The sequence below is a fragment of the Bos grunniens genome, chromosome 11 (assembly GCF_055505025.1).
Source record: "Bos grunniens cultivar Pamir isolate PY7600 chromosome 11, Bosgru_T2T1.0, whole genome shotgun sequence".
NCBI classification, from domain to species: Eukaryota; Metazoa; Chordata; class Mammalia; order Artiodactyla; family Bovidae; genus Bos; species Bos grunniens.
In genome coordinates, this window is record NC_141175.1 from 26,902,548 (window position 1) to 26,925,531 (window position 22,984).

At 35.8% G+C, this 22,984-nt stretch overlaps 1 protein-coding gene across 6 annotated transcripts in view; it reads left to right on the top strand.

Annotated features, from left to right (window-relative positions):
- Positions 1 to 22,984, top strand: part of GEN1 (GEN1 structure-specific endonuclease) — a 28,681-nt gene that overhangs the window by 444 nt on the left and 5,253 nt on the right. The window contains exons 2-13 of one of the 6 annotated variants that reach the window (XM_086323571.1): positions 5,652 to 5,758; positions 6,087 to 6,259; positions 7,151 to 7,337; positions 10,710 to 10,886; positions 12,424 to 12,534; positions 14,734 to 14,807; positions 16,354 to 16,445; positions 17,917 to 18,067; positions 18,802 to 18,838; positions 18,929 to 19,009; positions 19,933 to 20,063; positions 22,061 to 22,122. In XM_086323571.1, coding sequence (XP_086179697.1) covers positions 6,099 to 6,259; positions 7,151 to 7,337; positions 10,710 to 10,886; positions 12,424 to 12,534; positions 14,734 to 14,807; positions 16,354 to 16,445; positions 17,917 to 18,067; positions 18,802 to 18,838; positions 18,929 to 19,009; positions 19,933 to 20,063; positions 22,061 to 22,122 — 1,264 coding nt within the window. In that variant the 5' untranslated portion in view covers positions 5,652 to 5,758; positions 6,087 to 6,098. Of the gene's footprint in view, positions 1 to 5,651; positions 5,777 to 6,086; positions 6,260 to 7,150; positions 7,338 to 10,709; positions 10,887 to 12,423; positions 12,535 to 14,733; positions 14,808 to 16,353; positions 16,446 to 17,916; positions 18,068 to 18,801; positions 18,839 to 18,928; positions 19,010 to 19,932; positions 20,064 to 22,060; positions 22,123 to 22,984 lie in introns of those variants that run through there. The other 5 variants (XM_086323572.1, XR_015135800.1, XM_086323570.1 and 2 more) reach the window with 5 other exon arrangements.

Here is a 22,984-nt window from a genome sequence, read left to right on the forward strand (position 1 = left end):
TCCCAGCCGGGCCCCGGCTCTCCGAGCCCGGGGTCTCCCCGCCCCGCGGCTCGCCCCCGCGGGGGAGGTGTCCGTCGCCGCTAAGCACAGAGCCGAGGCCCTGGGTCCCAAATGGTCTTGCCCGGGCCCCGTGGGGCAAAGTCCCACGCCAGATGCGAGGCCATCCTGGGCGAGCCTTTCTCGATCACCCTGTGGGCACACTTGGGTGTACCTCCTTTTCGGTGTTAACTCTGAAAATAACTTCCCTCGTAGCAACTACTTTAAGGCTTTGTGGTTGTTTATATATACAGTCTTTCTTTCTCGCCCCCACTCCCACCAGCTTGTGCCTGGTTTACATTGTAAACCCTCTCAATAAACATCGGAACTAAAGAAAGTGTAAATTCCTTGGCTTAGCTTTCAGTACTTTACTTCCCGCTTCTGTCTTTACACAACTCTTCGCGTGACATGCTAATCTAGCTATGTAATCCACTTTCTATACTCCAACACTTTCTTTCTAGATGGAAAAAAGATATTTACCGCTAACTCAGAACACCCCCAAAGAAACTGATGTCAAACTTAGGGTCTCCAATAAAAAAATTCCTACTCCTTTACTTCTAAAAATAATCAAATATATGCTCCTATCCTAGCCCTTGTCATGACACACATATGACATAGTCAAAATAGATGAAAACTCAACAGCCTCTGGCCTAAGTGGTCCTTGTTGGTAAGAGATGGGAAACAGGGTTGGGAGGTCTCTGCTTAGCTGTCGCTTCCTTTAGGAAGCCTTCCTTGATGCCCTACACTAGGTAAGCTGCCTTCTTCAGATCTATATGCTCATCTTCCTCTATCTAGCCTTACTTCAGTGCCTATACTTGTCTCATTGTTGAAATTCCCTTTTTAGCTCATCTAACCACAGTCCTTAAATGCAGGGCTTGATCTTTTTCCCTATTGTATTTCCAGCAGCAAGATAAGTTCTGGTAAATTATAAGCATTTAATAAGTGTTTACTAGTTAAGCCTGGGTTATATTATACTTTAAGCCTGGGTTATAGTATGCTTCAAAGTTTAGGCTAAATTCAGATGAAAATAAAACAATAAACATAGCATTAATTAGTGAAATTATGTGGTATATCCTATACAGTATAATCCTGTACTGAAATAAATTTTATACAGTTTACCAAACTTTATATGAAAATACAGTTGTCTACGTGAGAATTGGGAAATTAAAAGTATTTCCTTCTTTATCGTTAAAAAAGATTTCTAATGTTTATGCCTGAAATATGGAGAAGGAAATGGCAGCCCACTCCAGTATTCTTGCCTGGAGAATCTCAGGGACAGAGGAGCCTGATGGGCTGCTGTCTATGGGGTTGCACAGAGTCGGACACGACTGAAACGACTTAGCAGCATGCCTGAAGTAAAACTGGAAAACTTTTAGTTTATTAAAATGTATATTTTTGCATAAATAAAACCATTGACCTCTTTTTGTGTTCTTTAAATTTGATTCATTAGTGGAATTAGCAAGGTTCTGTGCTTTTCTCACCTCATTCAGTTTTATAATTAACCAATAAAAGCTTATTAGCTTTTAAGGAAGTTTTAGGAGCATAAACTGATTTATGGGCACCATATGGTTACATCAAAGGATTTGGTTTTGTTTTAATCTGAAGGGGATTCTTAAGCTCTTCTTTAAACTAGAAATCCATGTTTTTTCCACCAAGTGATAATAATCTGAAATAGAGTTTAAATACCAGGCTATCAAAATTGATGATGAGATTCAAAGAATGTCAGAATCTTGTAATTCATCTGTTTTAACACCTCTTATTTTGTAGATGGGTTAAATGTCTTCCCAAGGTTACATATATAGTTAATGTATATCCAAGATCAAAATTCTATGTTTTCTATCCCAAGTCCAATGCTTTTTCACTAAAGCAAATAAATTGAAGCCACTAGTAAGGCTATAAAATTATTTGCTATGGGTTTCTCTGACATTCACATAAGTGTTCTTGCATCATATTCTTAAGAATTAAGAGTATTTTAGGAGATTCTTTTTATATAAATACATTGATTGCATGAGCAGATTGATGTCAATGAAGTCATTATGTTATAAAATATGAGTAGAGATTCATCAAATCCTACACCACAAAACATTTCAAATTTCACCCTATTTAAATAAAAGTGGAACATAAAATTATACACAGTTTAGGGTGAGTTTGCTATGTGCTATGTGCAGTGTTTTTAAATTTTACTTAATGCTGAGCTTATTTTCAAGTAACCTTGTATGGTTGATCATGACCTCATGCAGGAACCATCAGTTCTATCTTTAAATGTAGTTGTACTTGGATATCTTAACAATTGTTACATTCTGTCCCTTTTTGGAACTTTAAATGCTTTACAGTCTTACCATAGCTACTTAGTATCACTTCAAAGGCAGAGCTGGTTCCAAGAAAGGGACAAAGAATGAAATGGCTTCTGTGTGTAGCTTCTAATGATTATGTAGGAGTAGGAGGTAATAAAAAGTGGAAGCAGGGAGGCCAGATAGGAGACTGCAGAAAGAACTAAGGGAGTTTTCTTTAGAAATGCAGGTTTAGGGTGTTTTGGAGACAAGGGACTTGTTGATCAAGTTGCTGTTAGTAGAGAGAACAATCAAGAATGACTGCTCGGTTTTTGGCCTAAGCAACTGAGTATTTGGGAATGACTAAGGGTAGCTGCTGGTGATGTTTCTTAGTGCAATATTGCAATTCTATTTTGAAGCTCTGAATTCCTGCTACATTTAATCCGTACTAGGGCTATAAGGGGAGAAGGCAAATGGCACCCTACTCCAGTACTCTTGCCTGGAAAATCCCATGGGCGGAGGAGCCTGGTAGGCTGCAGTCCATGGGGTCGCTAAGAGTCGGACACGACTGAGCGACTTCACTTTCAGTTTTCACTTTCATGCATTGGAGAAGGAAATGGCAACCCACCCCAGTGTTCTTGCCTGGAGAATCCCAGGGACGGGGGAGCCTGGTGGGCTGCCGTCTATGGGGTCACACAGAGTCTGACACGACTGAAGTGACGCATCAGACAGTTTTGAGGAGAGGTGGTGGAATCAAGAATTAGATACCTATTTTCAGTTCAGTTCAGTAGCTCAGTCATGTCCGACTCTGTGACCCTATGGACTACAGCACTCTAGGCTTCCCTGTCCATCACCAACTCCCAGAGCCTGCTCAAACTCATGTCCATATTGTGCATCCATGTAAAGATAAAGTAGGAGATTAGATTTTCTTTATCAATAACTTGGAGAAGGGAATTCCTTGACAGTCCAGTGGTGAGGACTGTGGGCTTCCATTGCAAGGGGCTTATGTTGGGGAACTAAGATCCCTGTGCAGCCTAACCAAAGAAGGAGTACAGTTTACATTTCAGTCCTATACATAAATGTGTTTGTGTGTACATGACAAACAACACTGCACTATGTGACACCCAACACCCTTCATTCGTTACTATTTATTTATATATGTGCTGCTGCTGCTGTTAAGTTGCTTCAGTCGTGTCCGACTCTGCGACCCCGTAGACGGCAGCCCACCAGGCTCCTCGATCCCTGGGATTCTCCAGGCAAGAATACTGGAGTGCAGTCAACCTATGTAGTGAAAAGTTAGAGCCGTGGTTGGAAGGAGTGAGCTTTAGATCTGGAAGGGCTGGGGAAAAGATGCACCTTGCCTGAGACCAGGTGACTTGTTCTTAGGTGTTCTGCAATAAACCAGAAAGTGTGACTCATCCCTAAAAAAGCCATACTGAAGTCATATTTGATACTCATGCACTCATAAAGTTATAGAACATTGCTTTTTATTGACCACATATTTAATTGAAATATGACTATATCCATATTTCATTACTTAATATTTAGGCAAGACAACCTTGATTCTGGATCTGCTGCAATATCACCCAATTCAATCTGTGGGCCTTGTGAAATAGTACAAGCACTGGAACCACCATTAGCTAATGCTTTCTTCTCTATTTAAATCTATAATACTCCTAAAGTGACATATGAGTAAATGTTTGTGCAGCTCTTCATAAAATGAGTGTACAAAATACTACTTGTGGTAACACTGGCCACATTTAAAATTAAGATTCAGAAAAGCTCAGAGAAGGACAACCATGTTTCCAGCATTTATTTTCTATGCAGTCATGTACAACTTGAGAGCATTTACTTCTACTATGGACTCTGTTAAAGGAGCAGACAATACGGTTACATTTTATTTAGAATGGTTTTACATTATGATGATAGTTTTTTGTCTTAATATGTTTTTGTATCCTTTCTTGTGTTTTTAGAATGAAATAAGGTCATTACTCAGAGGATATCTGTTATATATCTGTCTAGTCCAAGCTATGGTTTTTCCAGTAGTTATGTATGGGTGTGAGAGTTGGACCATAAAGAAAGCTAATTGCCAAAGAATTGATGCTTTTGAACTGTGGTGTTGGAGAAGACTCCTGAGAGTCCCTTGGATTGCAAAGAGATCCAACCAGTCAATCCTAAAGGAAATTGGTCCTGAATATTCATTGGAAGGACTGAGGCTGAAGCTGAAACTCCTATACTTTGGCCACCTGATGCGAAGAACTGACTCATTGGAAAAGACCCTGATGATGCTAGGATAGATTGAAAGCAGGAGGAGAAGGGGATGACAGAGGATGAGATGGTTGGATGGCATCACCGACTCAATGGACATGAGTTTTGAGTGAGCTCTGGGAGTTGGTGATGAACGGGGAAGCTGGGTGTGCTTCAGTCCATGGGGTCGCAAAGAGTTGAACATGACTGAGTGATTGAACTGAACTGATCTGTTATATAGTCAGACTGAATCTTCAAATGCTACATAACAGTTTTTATCAAATAATAAAGGAAAAGAAAAACAGCTATAGATGTTTAATAAAGGAAAACTTGCATATAGAAAATACCAAAGCAGGTCACGGTAGCAGAGCTTAAGCCAATTTTTTTTTTAATATCATGTACATAGAAAACAGTTTAACATTAGTTTTTTTTTGAATAGTGAAACTGTGCTGCTGTACTCAGTCGCTTTAGTCATGTCCAACTCTTTGCAACCCCGTGGACTGCAGCCCTCCCTACAGGCTCCTCTGTCCATGGGATTTCCCAGGCAAAAATACTGGAGTGGTTGCTATGCCCTCCTCCAGGGGATTGTCCTGACTCAGGAATCAAACCTGCATCTCTTGCATTGCAGACAGATTCTTTACTGCTAAGGCACCAGGAAAGCCCAAATGGGACTATAGGTCATTTTAAAATATTTTTCTGTAAAAAGATGTTGTATTTTCCCACAATGAACATGTGTGACATAATTTTAAAAGTCGATGCTCCTTTTTTAAAAAATAATTACCTATTCTTCAATTCTTCATTTTCTATCTCCCCTCCACTTGTCCGTCAGAGTTTTCCTTCATTAATCCTGTGTTTTTGTCTTTTGTTCATGTGTTTGCATTCTTCTTCTTTTTGTCTTTTTGTTTTTTCCTGATTATGATAGAGGGCTAGTCCTATTCTCTCGTTAGGTATGTAGATTGAGGAGTGAATTCTCAACAAGACAAATACACATTACCAGATCCTTTGATTTTCTCTGCATTTGTTAGCTCTTATTATTCACTGGAGCAAAGCCAATTACCACCCTTTGGGATGAGGGTAATTTTTCCTTTTATTTTCCAGATTTCATGCAGTATTAATGTGACTATGTGAAAAATTTTATTGTCAGCCACTGCTACAGGCAGTGTGGAAAAGAAGAAAGAATGAAGAGGGACAACCATTGACATTTGGTGACTTTAAATTTTAAAGTAACTTTATTTTTCAGTAATACAGAGAAACATATTGGGTGATATGAGTGGATTTTAAGGACAAATTCAGCATGCTATATTCTGCTAAAACTTTTCAGTTGCTGCATCAGTATTTTTGTAGCCACTAAGTGTATTACCACCATTTTTAATGTTTCAGGTATTCTTGATTCATCCTGAAGAGCTGACCAGTAAAAGAAATGAGAATACTATTTATGAATCACCCCCAACTAGCTCAAAATACAGTCTAAATTTTTGTTCTGAGCTTCTATGTCTTTTAACAATCTTTTGAAAAGTTTGTTTCAAATAACAGATAACCACCAGGATGGGAGTAAATGACTTGTGGCAAATTTTGGAGCCTGTTAAACAACACGTCCACTTGCACAGTCTCAGTGGGAAAACCATTGCAGTTGATCTGAGTCTCTGGGTGTGTGAAGCACAGACAGTCAAAAAAATGATTGGGACAGTCATGAAGCCCCACCTCAGGTAAAGTAAACATTCTTAAAATATAGATAGGTGATGGCATAAGCAGTGGACGTCTTGGTTTTGTTTCCACTTCATTTGTTTTGTTGTTGCCATTTTGCATTTTGAGATTTTAAAATGTATTAACAAGCCCACATTTGCCATCTCCATACTGTGTGTGTGCATGCTCAGTCAGTCAGTTGTGTCCAACTCTTTGCAACCCTGTGGACTGTAGCCCATCAGGCTCCTCTGGCCATGGGATTTTCCTGGCAAGAATACTGCAGTAGATTGCCATTTCCTCCTTCAGGAGATCTTCCTGACCCAGGGATTGAACACACGTCTCCTGCATTAACAGGCAGATTCTTTACCACTGAGCCACCTTGTACTGGTGACTCACAAATTTGTACCTCATACCCTTGAAGCTTCAGACTCATACCTGACTGCCTATTTAACATACCCCCTAGGATGTTTCAGTGACTAAAAGGCAGGAATTTGGGAGCCATTCTTCCCCTGCTTTACCTCTCCCCATATCCAATCCATCTGAAGTCTTGCCAGTCCCCTTTCAGAATATATGTTGCATTCACAAACTTCGCTCCAGAAGCACTACCTCAGTGTATGGCAACGTCTCTTATATGCCCTGTTGAGATGAGGTTTTCACTAGCTTCCCTCCCTCTTATCTTGGCCTCCTCCTCCTCCAAACCATTTCCCACATAGCAATTAGAATAATCATAAATCTCCTTTGCTAAAAAACAAGCAGTGGTTTCTCAGTTCAGTCCACTGAAAATCATAATAAATAAGACATTATTGCATGTAACATTTTTGATACTAGTGTCTTTGCCATTATGTCATTCTGCAATGTTGACTTCTGCTATTCATGCATGATGATTACAGTATCGTTAACTTTTTCTATTTCAGAAATCTATTTTTTCGTATCTCATATTTAACGCTAATGGATGTAAAGCTGGTGTTTGTTATGGAAGGGGAACCCCCGCACCTGAAAGCTGATGTCATCAGTAAGAGGAATCAGGTCCGATATGGACCTTCTGGAAAAACATGGTCTCAGAAAACAGGGAGATCACATTTTAAGTCAGTCTTAAAGGAGGTAAGCATTTGGGCCTGATTCAATAATTCTGATTTGAATTAAAGAGTGTATTTTACTGTAATAAACTTTGTTGGTCAATATCTTTAATACTTACTGTCTTCACTAAAAGGCCAATGTGAATAGAGAAGAGAGTTTATGCTTTGGAGTGAAACTCACCCATGTTCAAGTTCCGATTCTGGCATCTAGAAACGCTAGGGGCAAGATTTTTAAACTATCTTTGCCTCATTTCCTACTCTGTAAAATGAGGGTAGTAGTACTTTACAGGATTATAGTGAAAATTAGAGAAAATATAAATATATCTAAAGCAACTGGTACATAATTGGGACTTAATATGTTAAATTTTATGAAACCTTCAGCACTTAACAAATTCCCAGAATAGCAGTCTCATTAATTCATACTTTACTCATCCAGGATTAATGATAATTGATAGAATTTGATTTGGCTTCCCTCAGGGCTTTGTAATTATAAAAAGTTATTATTTTAATATATTTATCTGTTAAAAAATATTATATATCTTAAATCTATAATAAGATAAAGTGTGTAAGTAAAACAATAGGAAGCTATAACTATTTTGTATCTTTTTAAATGTGTTTAATTTTTAAAGTTGCCATAATCATACACAAGTAATTTTTTTCTTGGACTTTTCACTTAACGTAGCATACCCGTATTTCCCTATTACCATATTCTATTCAGAATTATTACTTGTAATGGTTGCACTTGAAATCATTCCCCATGATTGTATATTGTATATTGTTTGCTTTCAATTCTTCTCTTTTATACATGAAATCGTGAGAAACATTTTTTTGTGAACATAGCTTTTTCTTGTGATTTGAAAATAAAATTACCCAAAGTGGGCTTGATAGACCTAAGTTTAAGAAGGATTTTATAACTCTTGCCAACTACTTCCTTACCAATACAGATATGAGATAAGCAATTTCAGTGCGTCCACAAAATCTTTGGATATTAGGAGTTTTATCTTTGTACTATTTAGTATGCAAAGTCAAAGACATTTTTTGGTTTATAAAGTACATATAAATACATATAATACATAGTTATATGTCATATTCTTTTAATGGTGAGGTTGAACATTAAGTTAGTTTGAGTCCTTCTGTAAGTCATGACCATCATGTCCTTTTTCCGCTTAACCTTTTTGAGGTTTTACTTTTTGTTTTGTTCAATTTCTTTATAGGCTAAGGATATAAACCTTTTATGATATTTGTTTTGAGTTCACATCCCTGTTTTTCTTCTTAAATGTTGGTTAAAAGTTTAATTTCTTTTAAAAGACATTGCATAAATTAATAAGCTTTTTTCCTCCAGAAGTTTTGTCCATTTTTTTTCTATTTTTTATTTTCATGTGATTAAAAAAAGTAATTTTCAATTAGTGATTATTCCATCTTAATGACTATCAATAATTTAAGAAAATACCTGTACTGTATTCTAATTATTATATAATCAGTTCCTAGAAATATCTATGGTTCACATACCGAAGGCATTAAACACCCAGTATAAAGCAAAAAGATATTTGTCTTTTTGAGAAAATGCTTCTATTCTTATTTCTTTATTTCACCATTGTGATGTTCTTAGACATTTTATGTTGGTTCAGTGTTGCCTGCCCATTAATCATTATCATATTTCTCTACAGTCTGTTACTAGGCCTTACGTTCTCCTAATCTACTGCCATTTTTAGTTGCAAGCATGAAAAGCACAAATTAGTCCTCCAAAACAACCTCTGCCCCACATCATGGAGACTTAGGGCAGGGAAAATTCCAGCCAACCTCATCACAAATTCTGTGCTAGCTTTTGAAAAGAGTTAGGAGGACATGCACAAGAATCTGGAATAACTTAAACTCTTGTTGTTTTTTATGAAAGGATACTTCTTATCTAGGGGTGAGGAAGAAACAACTATGTTTCAGTTGAGCAGCACCTGTAACAAGTCTGTCTCCCTAAGGTGCCCCTGAGTCCTGAAAAGTACCCCTTTTTTGGGTTGGTACTTTGTCTTTCTGAACCTTGTCCACCTTGGGCAACATCTGGCAGAGGTTTTTTATTACATAATATAACATGTAAACAATCAGTTAAAACAAGAGATACTTATTCTGTCCCTCTGCTGCTGCTGCTGCTAAGTTGCTTCAGTCGTGTCCAACTCTGTGCGCCCCAACAGACGGCAGCCCACCAGGCTCCCCCGTCCCTGGGATTCTCCAGGCAAGAACACTGGAATGGGTTGCTATTTCCTTCTCCAGTGCATGAAAATGAAAAGTGAAAGTGGAGTCGCTCAGTCGTGTCCGACTCTTAGCGACCCCATGGACTGAAGCCCACCAAGCTCCTCCGTCCATGGGATTTTCCAGACAAGAGTACTGGAGTGGGGTGCCATTGCCTGTCCCTCTAGAAACAAGTAAATAGCCACTTTCCCTCACCATACCCAGTATTCCCCAATGATAGAATGAGAGTGTGACATATAACAAAAAAGAATGCACTAAGCTGTAAAGCTGAACTATAAGCTACCCAACAGAGTTAAATTTATAACCCAAAGAAAGCTATAGGAGATTATTTATACATCAGCAGATTGATAACAAACATCCTGCACAGACTTGTGACTTCCCTGGAGCACTCCAACAACCGGCCCCTGTGTGGTTTCCCACAATAACAGAGTTTCATTGTACAGGGGAGGTGATAAAAAGTAAACTTTTACATTCTCAAGCCAAAATTGTGTACTTGCAACTTCTTTGAAAGAGCTCATATTGGGTTGGTCATCATGTGAAAAGGATTGCTATAGTTTTACAAATGTAAATGTTAATGTGATTAATTATTATAATTTAAAGATATTTCCAAAATCTTGAGATAACAATGAATAGTGAAAATTGAATATTCATTACTTTAAAAAAATAATTTTTAAATTAATATTTAATTGGATATAGATTATTTTTTAATTGACATCAAAATTTTTAGCTTTTCATTACAGAAAATTTTAAATAAATACAAAAGTAACCCATCACTAATCTTTAAAAATTATCAACTCAAGCAATTTTGTTTCACGTATACTCCCACCCGCTTCCCTACTTCCACAATATTTTGAAGCAAATCCCACACATAATATTGTTTCTCTTAACAGGTCAGTACCTTTCTCTAAAAGATACTGCTCTTAAAAAATAAAAACATGACTCAATACAGTATTTATTAATGTACATAAAAGTTCAGCAATCATTCCTTAATGCTGTAAAGTATTCAGTGTTCACATTTCCAATTATTTCTTAAATATCATAATTTAAAACACACCTAAAAAGCTATTAGTATTTGTAATATAACAGTAAGTTAAACACCGTAAAAAGCAGCAGTGCAAATGTTCTTAGATTTGTTGCACCTACTTTTTCTTTTCAGTGTCTTGATATGCTGGAATGCTTAGGAATTCCCTGGGTCCAAGCTGCTGGTGAAGCTGAAGCCATGTGTGCATACCTCAACGCCAGTGGTTATGTGGATGGCTGCCTCACCAATGATGGAGACGCTTTCCTTTATGGGGCCCAGACTGTTTATAGGAATTTCACTATGAACACCAAGGTATTTTTTCTTTCTCTTTTTCAGCATTTGTTTTAAAAACTAATTTTTTTAAGGGGATTATTAGAAGATAAACTAAAATATATAAAATGCTTACCATAATGCTTGTGTTTGTGTGTGTGTGTGCACATGATCTCGAAGTCTTGTCTGACTCTTTGCAACCCTACGGGCTACAGCCCGCCAGGCTCCTCTGTCCATGGGATTCTCCTTGCAAGAACACTGGAGTCGGTTGCCATTTTCTTCTCCAGGAGATCTTCCCAACCCAGGGACAGGACCGGCATCTCCTGCATTGCAAGGGGGAATTCTTTACCATAATGCTTGGTACACAGCAATTGCTAAATAAAATGCTTACTCATATTAAAAATACCACTACTGCATGGTTCATTCTCTTTTAAACGTGGATTTCTCTAAGAACTTGATTTGTTTCACATGGTTTACTTCTAAATCAGTTTCAATTATGTATTATAAAATGTCATGTGATATGTATTGCCTTGAACCAGAATGTTCACTGTTAGTAAGCCTCAGAACACCTCCAAGTATGCAAAGAGAGATATACAAGGATGTTATTAGTAGTTGCAGCATTGTCAATACTTTCAAAAACTTGGCAAACAACCCAAATGTCCATTGATAAGGAATGGCTAAATACAGCCATGGTTTTCAGGGAGGCAGGTACTATACATGGGACATATTCATTGTAACTGCTCAAGGTTGAGCAGGGGAGACTGGACATTTGATGTACTGAAGCTAGGAAAACTAAGCCATTTGCCGGAGAATTCTGTTATCTTTCTGAAAATGCTCCCAGTGTCCCCATTGAGAAAAACTGTCTTGGAGTCCATCTAGTATAATAGTAAGAAGTCATTAAGGCCTAGGTGGCTCTAGTAGTAAAGAACTTACCTGCCAATGCAGGAGACATGAGAGATGCGGGTTCAATCCCTGGGTCAGTAAGATACACAGGGAGGAAGGCATGGCAACCCACTCCAGTATTCTTGCCTGGAGAATCTTATGGAGGGAGGAGCCTGGAGGGCTGCAGTCCATAGGGTTGCAAAGGGTCGAACATGACTGAAGCAACTAAGATATCCAAATGTATTAGTGGGCAAGAAATATTGCAAAATAGTATTTTTATATAAGCCTATTTTTACTTTAAATAAGCATTTGTATATATGTGTTAAAGAAAAGAGTTTCTTAGAGGAATATGCGTGGCTGTCAATAATAGTTACTTCAGATGATGTGTTTACAGGGAATGTTTACTTTCTATAGTATACATTTTATGTTTAATTATGTAAGATGAAAATCTACTTTTGTAGACACCAAAAAACAAGAAGAAAAAAATGACTACTATAGTTGTTTTTTTAAAGCTATTTTTGAAACTTGATTTTATTTTCAGATGTTAAAATGTTAGGTTATATGAAGATTCTGGTGATCAAGATAATTTTAAACTTCTAGGAATAAATATTTAACGGCAGCTTTGACAGATGATGTTTTACAATGTTGATTTTGTTTAGTTTTCTGAAGATGAAACTAAATCTGTACTTTCTTCTAGGACCCACATGTTGACTGTTATACAATGTCATCCATCAAGAGTAAACTGGGTTTGAATAGAGATGCTCTGGTTGGGCTGGCAATACTACTTGGCTGTGATTATCTTCCAAAGGTATGCTGAGATTGTATTTATTTAGTATTCATAGTGGCTTTTTCTCGTACCTTACATGGTACATAAATATGAATATAATATGGTATTATATAGTTAAGGACCTAATTTAGATGTGGGTGTAATAAACTATTCAGTAACTAAAATAATCAACATTTCAAGTGACATTAAAATGCTCGCTCACTGTGACACTGAATGTTGTAAATGAGAATAGAATCATAACTGGTACTACAGCTTGAATCTCAGTATTCTATTACTGTAAGAGATTCATATGCACATTTGACTGTCCTTTTAGAGAAATAGGAGCTACTCTTTTCTTGTCTCATGCCAATATTAGTTTCTATCACTGTTTGTCTGTGTTCTGGTTTTGAATCTCCATAGTAACTTTTTAACTGTACACATGCTCCATGTTATTGTTACTGTTGCTAGGCAACATGATTATTGGGCTAAGTCATTCATCCATCTATGCCTCTTAGCACTGCATTGAGCTTTGCTCATGAAAGCCTTTTTATATCTTAAGATAACAATACATACTCAGTGACAGGTATAATAGGTGAGGGATGAATTAAGAATTAAAATGATAACCCCATTCATAAATATGATATTTAAAAATACAAAATGATTTATATTGTAGCTCCTACTATTTTTATAAAGTCCCATTATTATGTCCCTGCTGATCATCTTTGTATCCTTTTTAAATCCTTCATTATACTATAGACTGTATACCTAAGAGAAGTCTAAAGAGAGATGACATGTATTTTTTTTCACTAGGCCATAGAAGAGGGAAAAAATAAATAGGATAGTAAAATTATTAATTCTGATTTCTAATCTGTGTCACCAGTGACTAAATAGAGAAATCAATAATTTTTTTAACAAGAAAAGAAAACAGGAGGAAAAAAAGCTGTTAAATAACACAAAAAAATAATTATTATAGTTCTCATTCTGAAATAGAAGATTCCTATTTCATATGTAATTGTATCATAACTAAAGTCTGGAAACAACCCAGTGTTGAATATAAGAAAAAATTTGCAAACTTGAACTCACAAAAACCAGTTTCAGTTTCACTGGAAACAACCCAGTGTTGAATATAAGAAAAAATTTGCAAACTTGAACTCACAAAAACCACTAATAAATAGTGGTATTTATTATATTATAGACTAGCCTTGCCTATTTTGATTTTTTATATCTTTGCAACCAAAACTGCTATCTATTTATATCATTGTACTTAATGATCTTTAAGACACTGCTATAATAACATAATTTGCTGAAAAAATTTTGGAAAAAAATTTAATATGTAACTAAATGCTAATACAGGAAGGGTCATATGCAAAATATCTAGTAACTGGTTTACTAAAGACATAGGCTGTAGAAATGGAACGAGCTTCTGGCACCCTCTGTTGTGCCATGTGTAACCCTAATCCTCAGTATAGGTGGGTTGGGAAGGGAACTCACATTAGGGTGAAGACTCCTTTGCCAGCAGGCACTCAGGATATGTGGGCAGTGACTGTTTACTAACCAGTTTGGAAGTATTTTAACTCTGATATGTGTATCCTGATACATATTGACTAAAGAGCGGCATTGCTTACAAAGACATATTAATAAACTTTTATAGGAACTAGAAGACTCAATCTAAACCAGAAATTATCATGTGAATATACTTTTATTTATATATATATAGAGATGTATGTGTATATGTGTGTATATATATATATATAGTATTGGAAATTAAATGTTTGTTTTAATTTTCTTAAGTTACTAATTTCAGGAATTAACTTGGAATTCTCCTTTGTTCTATTGGATGTCTCGGTCTTTCAATATTAAATGTTTCATATAGTCAAAGAACATGCCTTTTCCTGATTATAAATATTGCATCATTAGGTTAAGTTAAAATATTATCAAAATAATGAACATAGAAAATGAAATGCTGTTCATCTAAAATGCTGTTCCTCCCTCTCCTAAAATAAACTGTAAGTGCTTTTGTATGTAACCTTCTGACTTTTTTGGTTACATAAGTTAACACTGTAATTGCTATTTAACCTACAAGTCTAAGCCACACCATATTCTCTTCTGCAGTTTTCATTTACACCTAACAATGCGTCTTGCACACGGAGAGTTACCTTCTTCTCTGAGCTGCACAGTCATCATCTTTCAATCTGTTCTCTAGTGATTAACATTTGAATTTCTTTTCCCACTTTCTGAAAGGGAGTCCCTGGAGTTGGAAAAGAGCAAGCATTAAAACTGATAAAGATTTTGAAAGGGCAAAGTTTACTTCAAAGGTAACTAAAAATTATTTTTGCTTATGACATTAGTCTTTTAGTCTTGTTGAATTTAATAGTGTGTAAAATAAGTATTGGGCTTTCCAAAAAAGGGTTTTGTATTTTTAAGCTGATCTATATTTTCATTGACAATCACTTATTTATTCTGGCATTTTCCAAAGAAAGTTGGAAAGAACATGTCCTAAGCCATGCTTTGTATAGTCAATATTATTAGCTCACTACAAACACAAGTAGGAAGATGTCACATTTGTTTATTTATAACCATGGATGTTTGCCATAAGCTATCTTAGACTATTTTATCAACAAGTAAAGATAAACCAATATAATTTTATATTTAAAATTGTTTTATATAAATACTTCAATACTGTAATTTTCTATAAATGAAATGTCTGACATGTTGCAAATATTTAATTAGTAACACTTGGTCAAAAGTTTTACTTCACTACCCTTTGTTCTGTATTCACAAATTATAATGAATTTAGACTATATGATTTGAGGATTCAGGCTTCTCTGGTAGTTCAGAAGGTAAAGAATCTACCTGTGATGCAGTAGAGCTAGATCTGATCCCTGAGTCTGAAAAATTCTCCTGGAGACGGAAATGGCAACCCACTGTAGTATTCTTGCCTGGAGAACCCTATGGACAGAGGAGCCTGGCAGGCTATAGTCAATGGGGTTGCAAAGAGTGGGACATGACTGAGCAACTAACACTTTCACTTCATTTGAGGATTCAGGAAACTTAAGATAAGAATATACTGAAGTTTGCAAACTGTGCTGTTTTGTTTTGAGCTTTCAAAACGAATCTATCAATTTTATTTCCTTGATGAGGGCAATGTTTTATAAAAAATGAATATTGATGATAATAAAGCATAGAATGAATAGAAGGAAAGGAACCAGGACACTGAGACAGTTAAAATAATCTTGGCCTCCAGTAGGTATGAGATAGTGAGTAAATGAAAAGAAGCATCAAGTGGTAGAAATGAAGATTGGAATGACCATGAGTAAGATTTCAGATATTCATGCTCTTTCCTAAGATGCCTCTCTTTCCACTGTAAGGCTAATGATAGATCTAAGACTTTAATAAACTCATTATTAACATCAGCGATTACTATTTTCCAAAGCAGGAAAGCAAAGGTGTACTTTGGCATGGGGATGAGTTAAGGAACGATTTGGGAATTGTGAAGAATAAAAAAGGAAAAGCAAACAAATATGACTCTTGGCTAACTATAAATCGTTCTTATTGAGACAGTTTCAGCAAAGGCGAACTTTTGGCAATATTTTATGTTTGTCTTCACAGTTGAAAATAATGAGATTATATTTTCTTGTAATAATCCGTCATTCTAATTTTTATTAGTTTAGACTAACCTTCCCCTGAGTTTTAAATTTTTTTATGTTTTTATGTTCCCAGGCTAGGACAGCAACTTTACTGCCAAAGGGAAAGTAAGTAGGCAAGTGGAAAGGAGCAGAATAGCCTGACCTTTGAGAACATGGCAGTTTGGTGACCTTAGTATTTGTTTGTTGTTTTTTTTTTAACCATTTTCTTTTGAAGGTTTAATCAGTGGAGTGAAAAATCTTGTTACTCTAATTCACAACCAGTACTCGTTAACAAACTGGCTCATTGCTCTGTGTGTTCCCATCCAGGTAAGCGGACATAAGGAATGATATCTCTAGAACACTGCTGTCAAGCTACCTATGTTTAGTATATACCTATGTTTCATCTCTATTCCTTTGGTATTTTTTACTTACCTACCTTCCTTACCAGATTGGGAACCCGCAGAGTCAGGAGTTGTGTCACATAGATACAGTAGACACTCAGTAAATACTTACAGAATGAAGTAATGTCATATCAATGATAGATATAGGATAACTGTAGCTTCAAACTGCATTATCAAATTATTTCAGTGTTAAAATTATGTTTTCAATGTAGAAATCCATTTTAAGAAAAAATTGTACTCATAAATCTTAGGGGAAAATGGAAGTGAAACCCCTTGTTTTTATATCAGTAATTTGTTTATATGGTGTATTTTTATTGTGTGTGAAGATAGTGACTTAACATTAATTTCTAATACATGTTCACTGTTACTGAAAATAGCCTGGATTCTCTTCGTTAGTCTTGATTGAAAAAAATGATCTCCCTGGAAATTCCCTGGCAGTCCAGTTGCTAATACTCCGCGGTTTCACTGCCAAAGGCCCGGGTTCAATCCCTGATCAGGGAACTAATAAATAGATTAAAAAAACCCATCTCTCTCTTTGCAATGTAAGAATTATCTTAAAAAAAAAAAAAAAAGGTGTTTCTGACATATACTGGGTCAAAAAAGCCTTTTGCTCTCAGGAGAGATTAGAAGATCATGTCAGCTCATCTTTTAAAAGAAATTCTGCTCTATCTATTTTTCTTAATATATTTTCATTGGTATTTAAGAATTATAGATGATAGCATGGAAGAAATAAATGTGTTTATAGATAAGATGCCATTCTACAGGCTGTTTGTTTTTTTTTTGATGCCTTATGAATGATGGTTTTAGGTCATATCACTTATGTAAGCTCTCATATATTCTCAAGACAGTGCTGAAGGTAGTCATGCTTTCCTTTTAATGGCCACTAGGGCCCAACATCCAGGCCACAACCAGAATTTGTTTATGTTCCAAGCTTAGTTTAAAAACAGCTATATAGATAACTGAGAGCTAGCCACTAGCAGAGGTAATAACTGCTGTATTCCTTTCATATTCCTATTTTTTAAAATTCCAAGAATTATTCTATTGACTAAATAATTTTTTACCAACAGTATCCTTCTTGTGTGTAACTACCACGCACTGCACAGTCTTCTATTGATTACTCCAAATGTACAGTTTCATATTACAAATTAACACTTTCAGATAGAAGAGTAATTTACAAAAAAATAGTGTCAGTGATGGTAACAGCTAAGGACTTAGTTTATCCTAAGAATTACTATTGTGTTTATTACTCTATTAAAATGTATTGAAACCCTTCTATATGCTAGGTGTTATGCTAGGCAGTGTTTGTTTTTGAAAATTTAGGTAAGGCAAAGAAAAAATGTATATAGAAGATAATTCTAAAAGGCAGTGAAAATTATACTTTTTGTGTCTCCGTAAAGGTTCATCTAAGGATCATGAACGTAATGGATGCAAATTATGTCAAACTGATCGATACTGTGAACCACATGATTATGAATACCGTTGTCCTTGTGAATGGCACCGTACAGAACATGAGAGGCAACTGAATGCTGTAGAAAACAATATTAAGAAGTAAGGTTATATTTTTGTACTCAGTGTTTTCTGCTGTGTGACCTATTTATATACCTTTGGTTGAATTATTTCCACATAACTTCCCCTCGTGTGTAGATTAATGTTTCACAAAATCCCTTTCTTGATTCTGTTCAAAAGTTTGGCCATCTTATAAGATAGTAATTTAATAATATTTCAGTGAGAAGGTTGATAACTGGTATACTATGCAAGGACATTTTTCAGAAAAGGAGATTAGAGGTGATAATTTTCAGTTCAGTTCAGTCGCCCAGTTGTGTCCGACTCTTTGCAACCCCATGAACCGCAGCATGCCAGACCTCCCTGTCCATCACCAACTCCCAGAGTCCACCCAAGCCCATGTCCATTGAGTCGGTGATGCCATCCAGCCATCTCATCCTCTGTCGTCCCCTTCTCCTCCTGCTCTCAGTCTTTCCCAGCATCAGGGTCTTTTCAAATGAGTCAGCTCTTTGCATCAGGTGGCCAAAGTATTGGAGTTTCAGCTTCAACATCAGTCCTTCCAATGAACACCCAGGACTGATTTCCTTTAGGATGGACTGGTTGGATCTCCTTGCAGTCCAAGGGATTCTCAAGAGTCTTCTACAACACCACAGTTCAAAAGCATCAATTTTTCAGCACTCAGCTTTCTTTATAGTCAAATTTTCACATCCATACATGATTTTAAAGTCTATCTAAAATTGCCTGATTATATTAATAACCTGTATATAACTTATTTTCAGAAAAGCTTGCAGTTGTGAGGGATTCCCATTCCATGAGGTAATGAGTAATAATTCAACTATGTATTTATCTCAGAAGGTTTTTATAAAAGTTTGAATGTTCCATGCTTACTTTCTCTTCTCTTGCTAGGTTACTCAAGAATTCCTTCTGAACAAGGATAAATTGGTGAAGGCAGTCAGGTACCAAAGACCTGATTTATTATTGTTTCAGGTATTTGAAAATAAACTCTTACTTTACAGTGTAAAGTTGGATACTAGAAAGATAAGAAGAGGTAATCACTTTGATTGCTCTGGGAGGAGGTTTGAAGTAGATAGCTATTGAATGCATGTATATTTTGCAGGCATTTATATCTACTTTTCATTCCTTTGTCACACAGTAGCTATATATTGCAAACTGTAAGACAAATCACAGTTATGCTGTTCTTTACAAGACACCTTAAAGGCCATGTGTAGATGTGTTGTATTCAGGACTGTGTTGAGGGAGAGATGCTAATAACTGGAGAATGTAAAGGTTAAGCATATTGTTACGGAAAACAGTACAGTTTATAAGCACATTGACCTAAATTTAAATTCAGACAGTCTGTCACTTACCATGTAACCCTGGATATGTGTTTTCCTCAAAATTAGAAACAAGATTACCTATATTGTGAAGTCACTTTGAGGATTTAATGAGACTATTTGTATTAACCCTTAGTACAGTAAGTAGAAAAACAGTCACTCAATAAACTGTAACTGCTTATTGCTTAGCTCTACCAACCACAGTAATAATAATGGCAACCAACATTTATTGAACATTTAAAATTTGATATCATATTTAACACATTGCGTGTAATCTTCCCTAACTTCATAATCCGTGTGCTGGATTGTATTTTACAGAGAGAAAACATGAGGCTGAAAAAGGTTAAGTAATTTACCCAACATCTAGGAAATATGCTGGCATTCAGACCCAGAACCCTCACAGTGAAATCATTGTGCAATATTGCCTCCTTAGGAGGCTCACTGCTTATGGGAATCTTCTTGTTGACACAACTTTAATATTAGTTATCTCTTATGGAAAAGATAAGATCACCTGAGAGTGCTATTTGTTCACCAAGAGATAGTGAAGTCTTATTATATTTTTTATTACATTTACAGAGATTTACTCTTGAAAAAATGGAGTGGCCCAATCACTATGCATGTGAGAAATTGTTGACACTGTTGACCCACTATGACATGACAGAAAGGAAGCTCGGTCGAAGGAACTCTAATCAACTGCAGCCAATTCGGTAATATAAAGAATTGTATGGACAACTCCCTATGTTTTCATTGGAACATCTTATGATCTAAAGTATTCTTCTTAATGTCTTTAATAGTAGGATATATCAATATATCTCTTTGTTTTAGAAGAATGGAGGAAAGGTCTGCTGGAATATTAAAAGCTTGTTCAGGGGTTAGTGTTAAGATAACATAGTAAGTTAATGCTTTGATACTTTTCAGCCTCAAGCATGTAGTAATAATAGACTGTTAAAGAAATATAAAAAGTTGTGCTGTGCTAAGTTGCTTCAGTTGTCTCTGACTCTGTGTGATCCTACGGACTTTAGCCCGCCAGGCTTCTCTGTCCATGGGATTCTTCGGGCAAGAATACTGGAATAGGTTACTGTGCCCTCCTCCGTGGGGTCTTCCCGACCCAGGGACCTGTGTCTCTTATGTCTAACCTGCAGTGGCAGGTGGGTTCTTTACCACTATTGCCACCTGGGAGGCCCCTATAAAAAGTTGTAGCTAGGCTTAACTAGGTAATTATCTCAGTGTCAGTGGACCAGAAAGGGAACAGAAATGTAAGTGGAAGGGCTGAAACTGAGAATTGGTGACTCTCAGTGAAGGGTATATGATTATTCATTTTACTATTGAAACTTTTCTTAATGTTTGAAAATTTTCAAAATAAAAAGTTTTGGGAAAGTATTAAAGAAGATAAGTTCCAAAGGAGTCACAATCCATTAGCATACATCTTTGATGACAATAGTAGACGTCAGAATAATGGAGTAATATTTCAAAGCTTTGACTAAAAATAATTGGCAACCAAGACATCATTAAAATTATTCGCTGGCTGGCAAGACACTTGCAGACATATGAAGATTAAAAGTTTGCCACTCACAGACCCTCGTTAAAAGCACTGCTAAAAGTTGACTTCAGCAAGAAGGAAAATGAACTTGGGGGAAATTGAGGATAATAACAAACAGTGGTCAGCTATAGAAATTGAAAAAATATATTTAGCTAATTTAATAAATTGAATGGAAAAAATATGTATATACATATCTTTATAATGCTTGATAATATAAGAAAATTATAATAAACTGACACTCCCAAAGTATGCATGTAAATAGTTAAGGATAATCACTAAAACATGAGAAATACCACTTCTATCTTTAAAACCAGTACATAAAATAGGAATGTAAAACTCCAACCAAAAGAATTATAGGAAGGTGGAAAGGTAAAATAACAAAGATGAGCTTAGTAACCAGAACCGCAAATAAGATGTATGAATAAATCCAACTATGTCAGTAATCATAATGAATGTAAGTGGATTAAACTCATATATTAAGACATTATATTAGATGAGTAAACAAAATTTAGCAATATTCTGCTTTATAGGGCACGTGCAGAATAAAACTATATTAAGTTTGAAAATAAAACAGTTTTAAAAGATTTGGGAGAATGACATTGAAACATGTAAAATATCATGTAAGAAACGAGTTGCCAGTCCAGGGTTCGATGCACAATACTGGATGCTTGGGGCTAGTGCACTGGGACGACCCAGAGGGATGGTATGGGGAGGGAGGAGGGAGGAGGGTTCAGGATGGGGAACACATGTATACCTGTGGTGGATTCATTTTGATATTTGGCAAAACTAATACAATTATGTAAAGTTTAAAAATAAAATTAAAAAAAAAAAAAAAAGATTTACCAAGGCAAAAATTTACCAAAGTGATGTAGCAAAGTTAATAGAAGCAAAATAGACTTTAAAACAAAAATTGTTATTATGTAAAAGAGGAACACTGAATAATAATGACAGGAAAATCTGATAAGATCTAACAATTATAAACACTATCTTTTAAATAAGCAAATCAGAAATAACTACTCAGTAGTTCCCCACAGAATCTTTAGAATATTATTAAAACAATAAAAATTAGTGGGCATTGAGTTATTCAGTCAACAAATTGAAGATTTCCAAATAACTCGTGCAATTAGACCCCATTAGATGTGTGTTTTTTTTTTTTTTTTTCAGAATCGTTAAAAACCGAATCAGAAATGGAGTTCATTGTTTTGAAATAGAATGGGAAAAGCCTGGTATGTACATACTGTAAGCAAAATTTATAACATTTAGTCATGTATGTTTAGCAGATATCAAATGTAAAACGTGTATATAAAAAAGAAATGAATCACATACACCAGTGTACCTGTGCTATATGTAACTCATAATAAATTTTAAATGTCTTAAATTGATATTCCTTTTGTAGTTAATGTTTACAAAAACAATATGGAAATGGTTTTGATGTCTATTTCTAAAGAAAATACTACTACAAATAGTCTGGTCATTGGATTTCACTGTATAGTCAGTTCTCAAGAAATGAAGGTTGCTGATTGTACCTGTGGTGCTTCCTTTCCTTTTTTCCTTTCTTCCTTTCCTTCCTTTTCTTTCTTTATTGTATTTAGTTTTCATGGGAATTTATAGTGTCAAAGGACTCTTTATTTTCTGTAGACAGAAATACAGTGAGCTCTGAATTAGCTCCAAAACTGAAGGCAGGGGAAGAACTGAGCACTTAAAATGGAAAATAATCCCAAATTCATTTCTGTTTGGCTTTGAAATTGGATTGTATGACTACATGTGACTGAGTGAGAGAATAGATTTGTCAATAAGTTCTAGTTGATGAACGATAAAGAATTACATAAGCTGTTCAAGGGAATAATAAAAAAGTAGCTAAAGAATTTTGAAAACCGTGTAGAAACAGTTTCACCTACTAGAGTGTATTTTCAGCAAAGACAATGCCATTAACCCAGTTTGGCCATGCATCTCTTCTATCTAGAACTCAGGGTTAGGTGCCCACTTTCACTTATCCTTGTTGGAGTTAATCCCTTAAGGAGAAAATGTACCCCAGGTTGCTTTAAGAAATACTCTTAAGTTCCCTTGTTTCCATTGTTTCTACTTCGG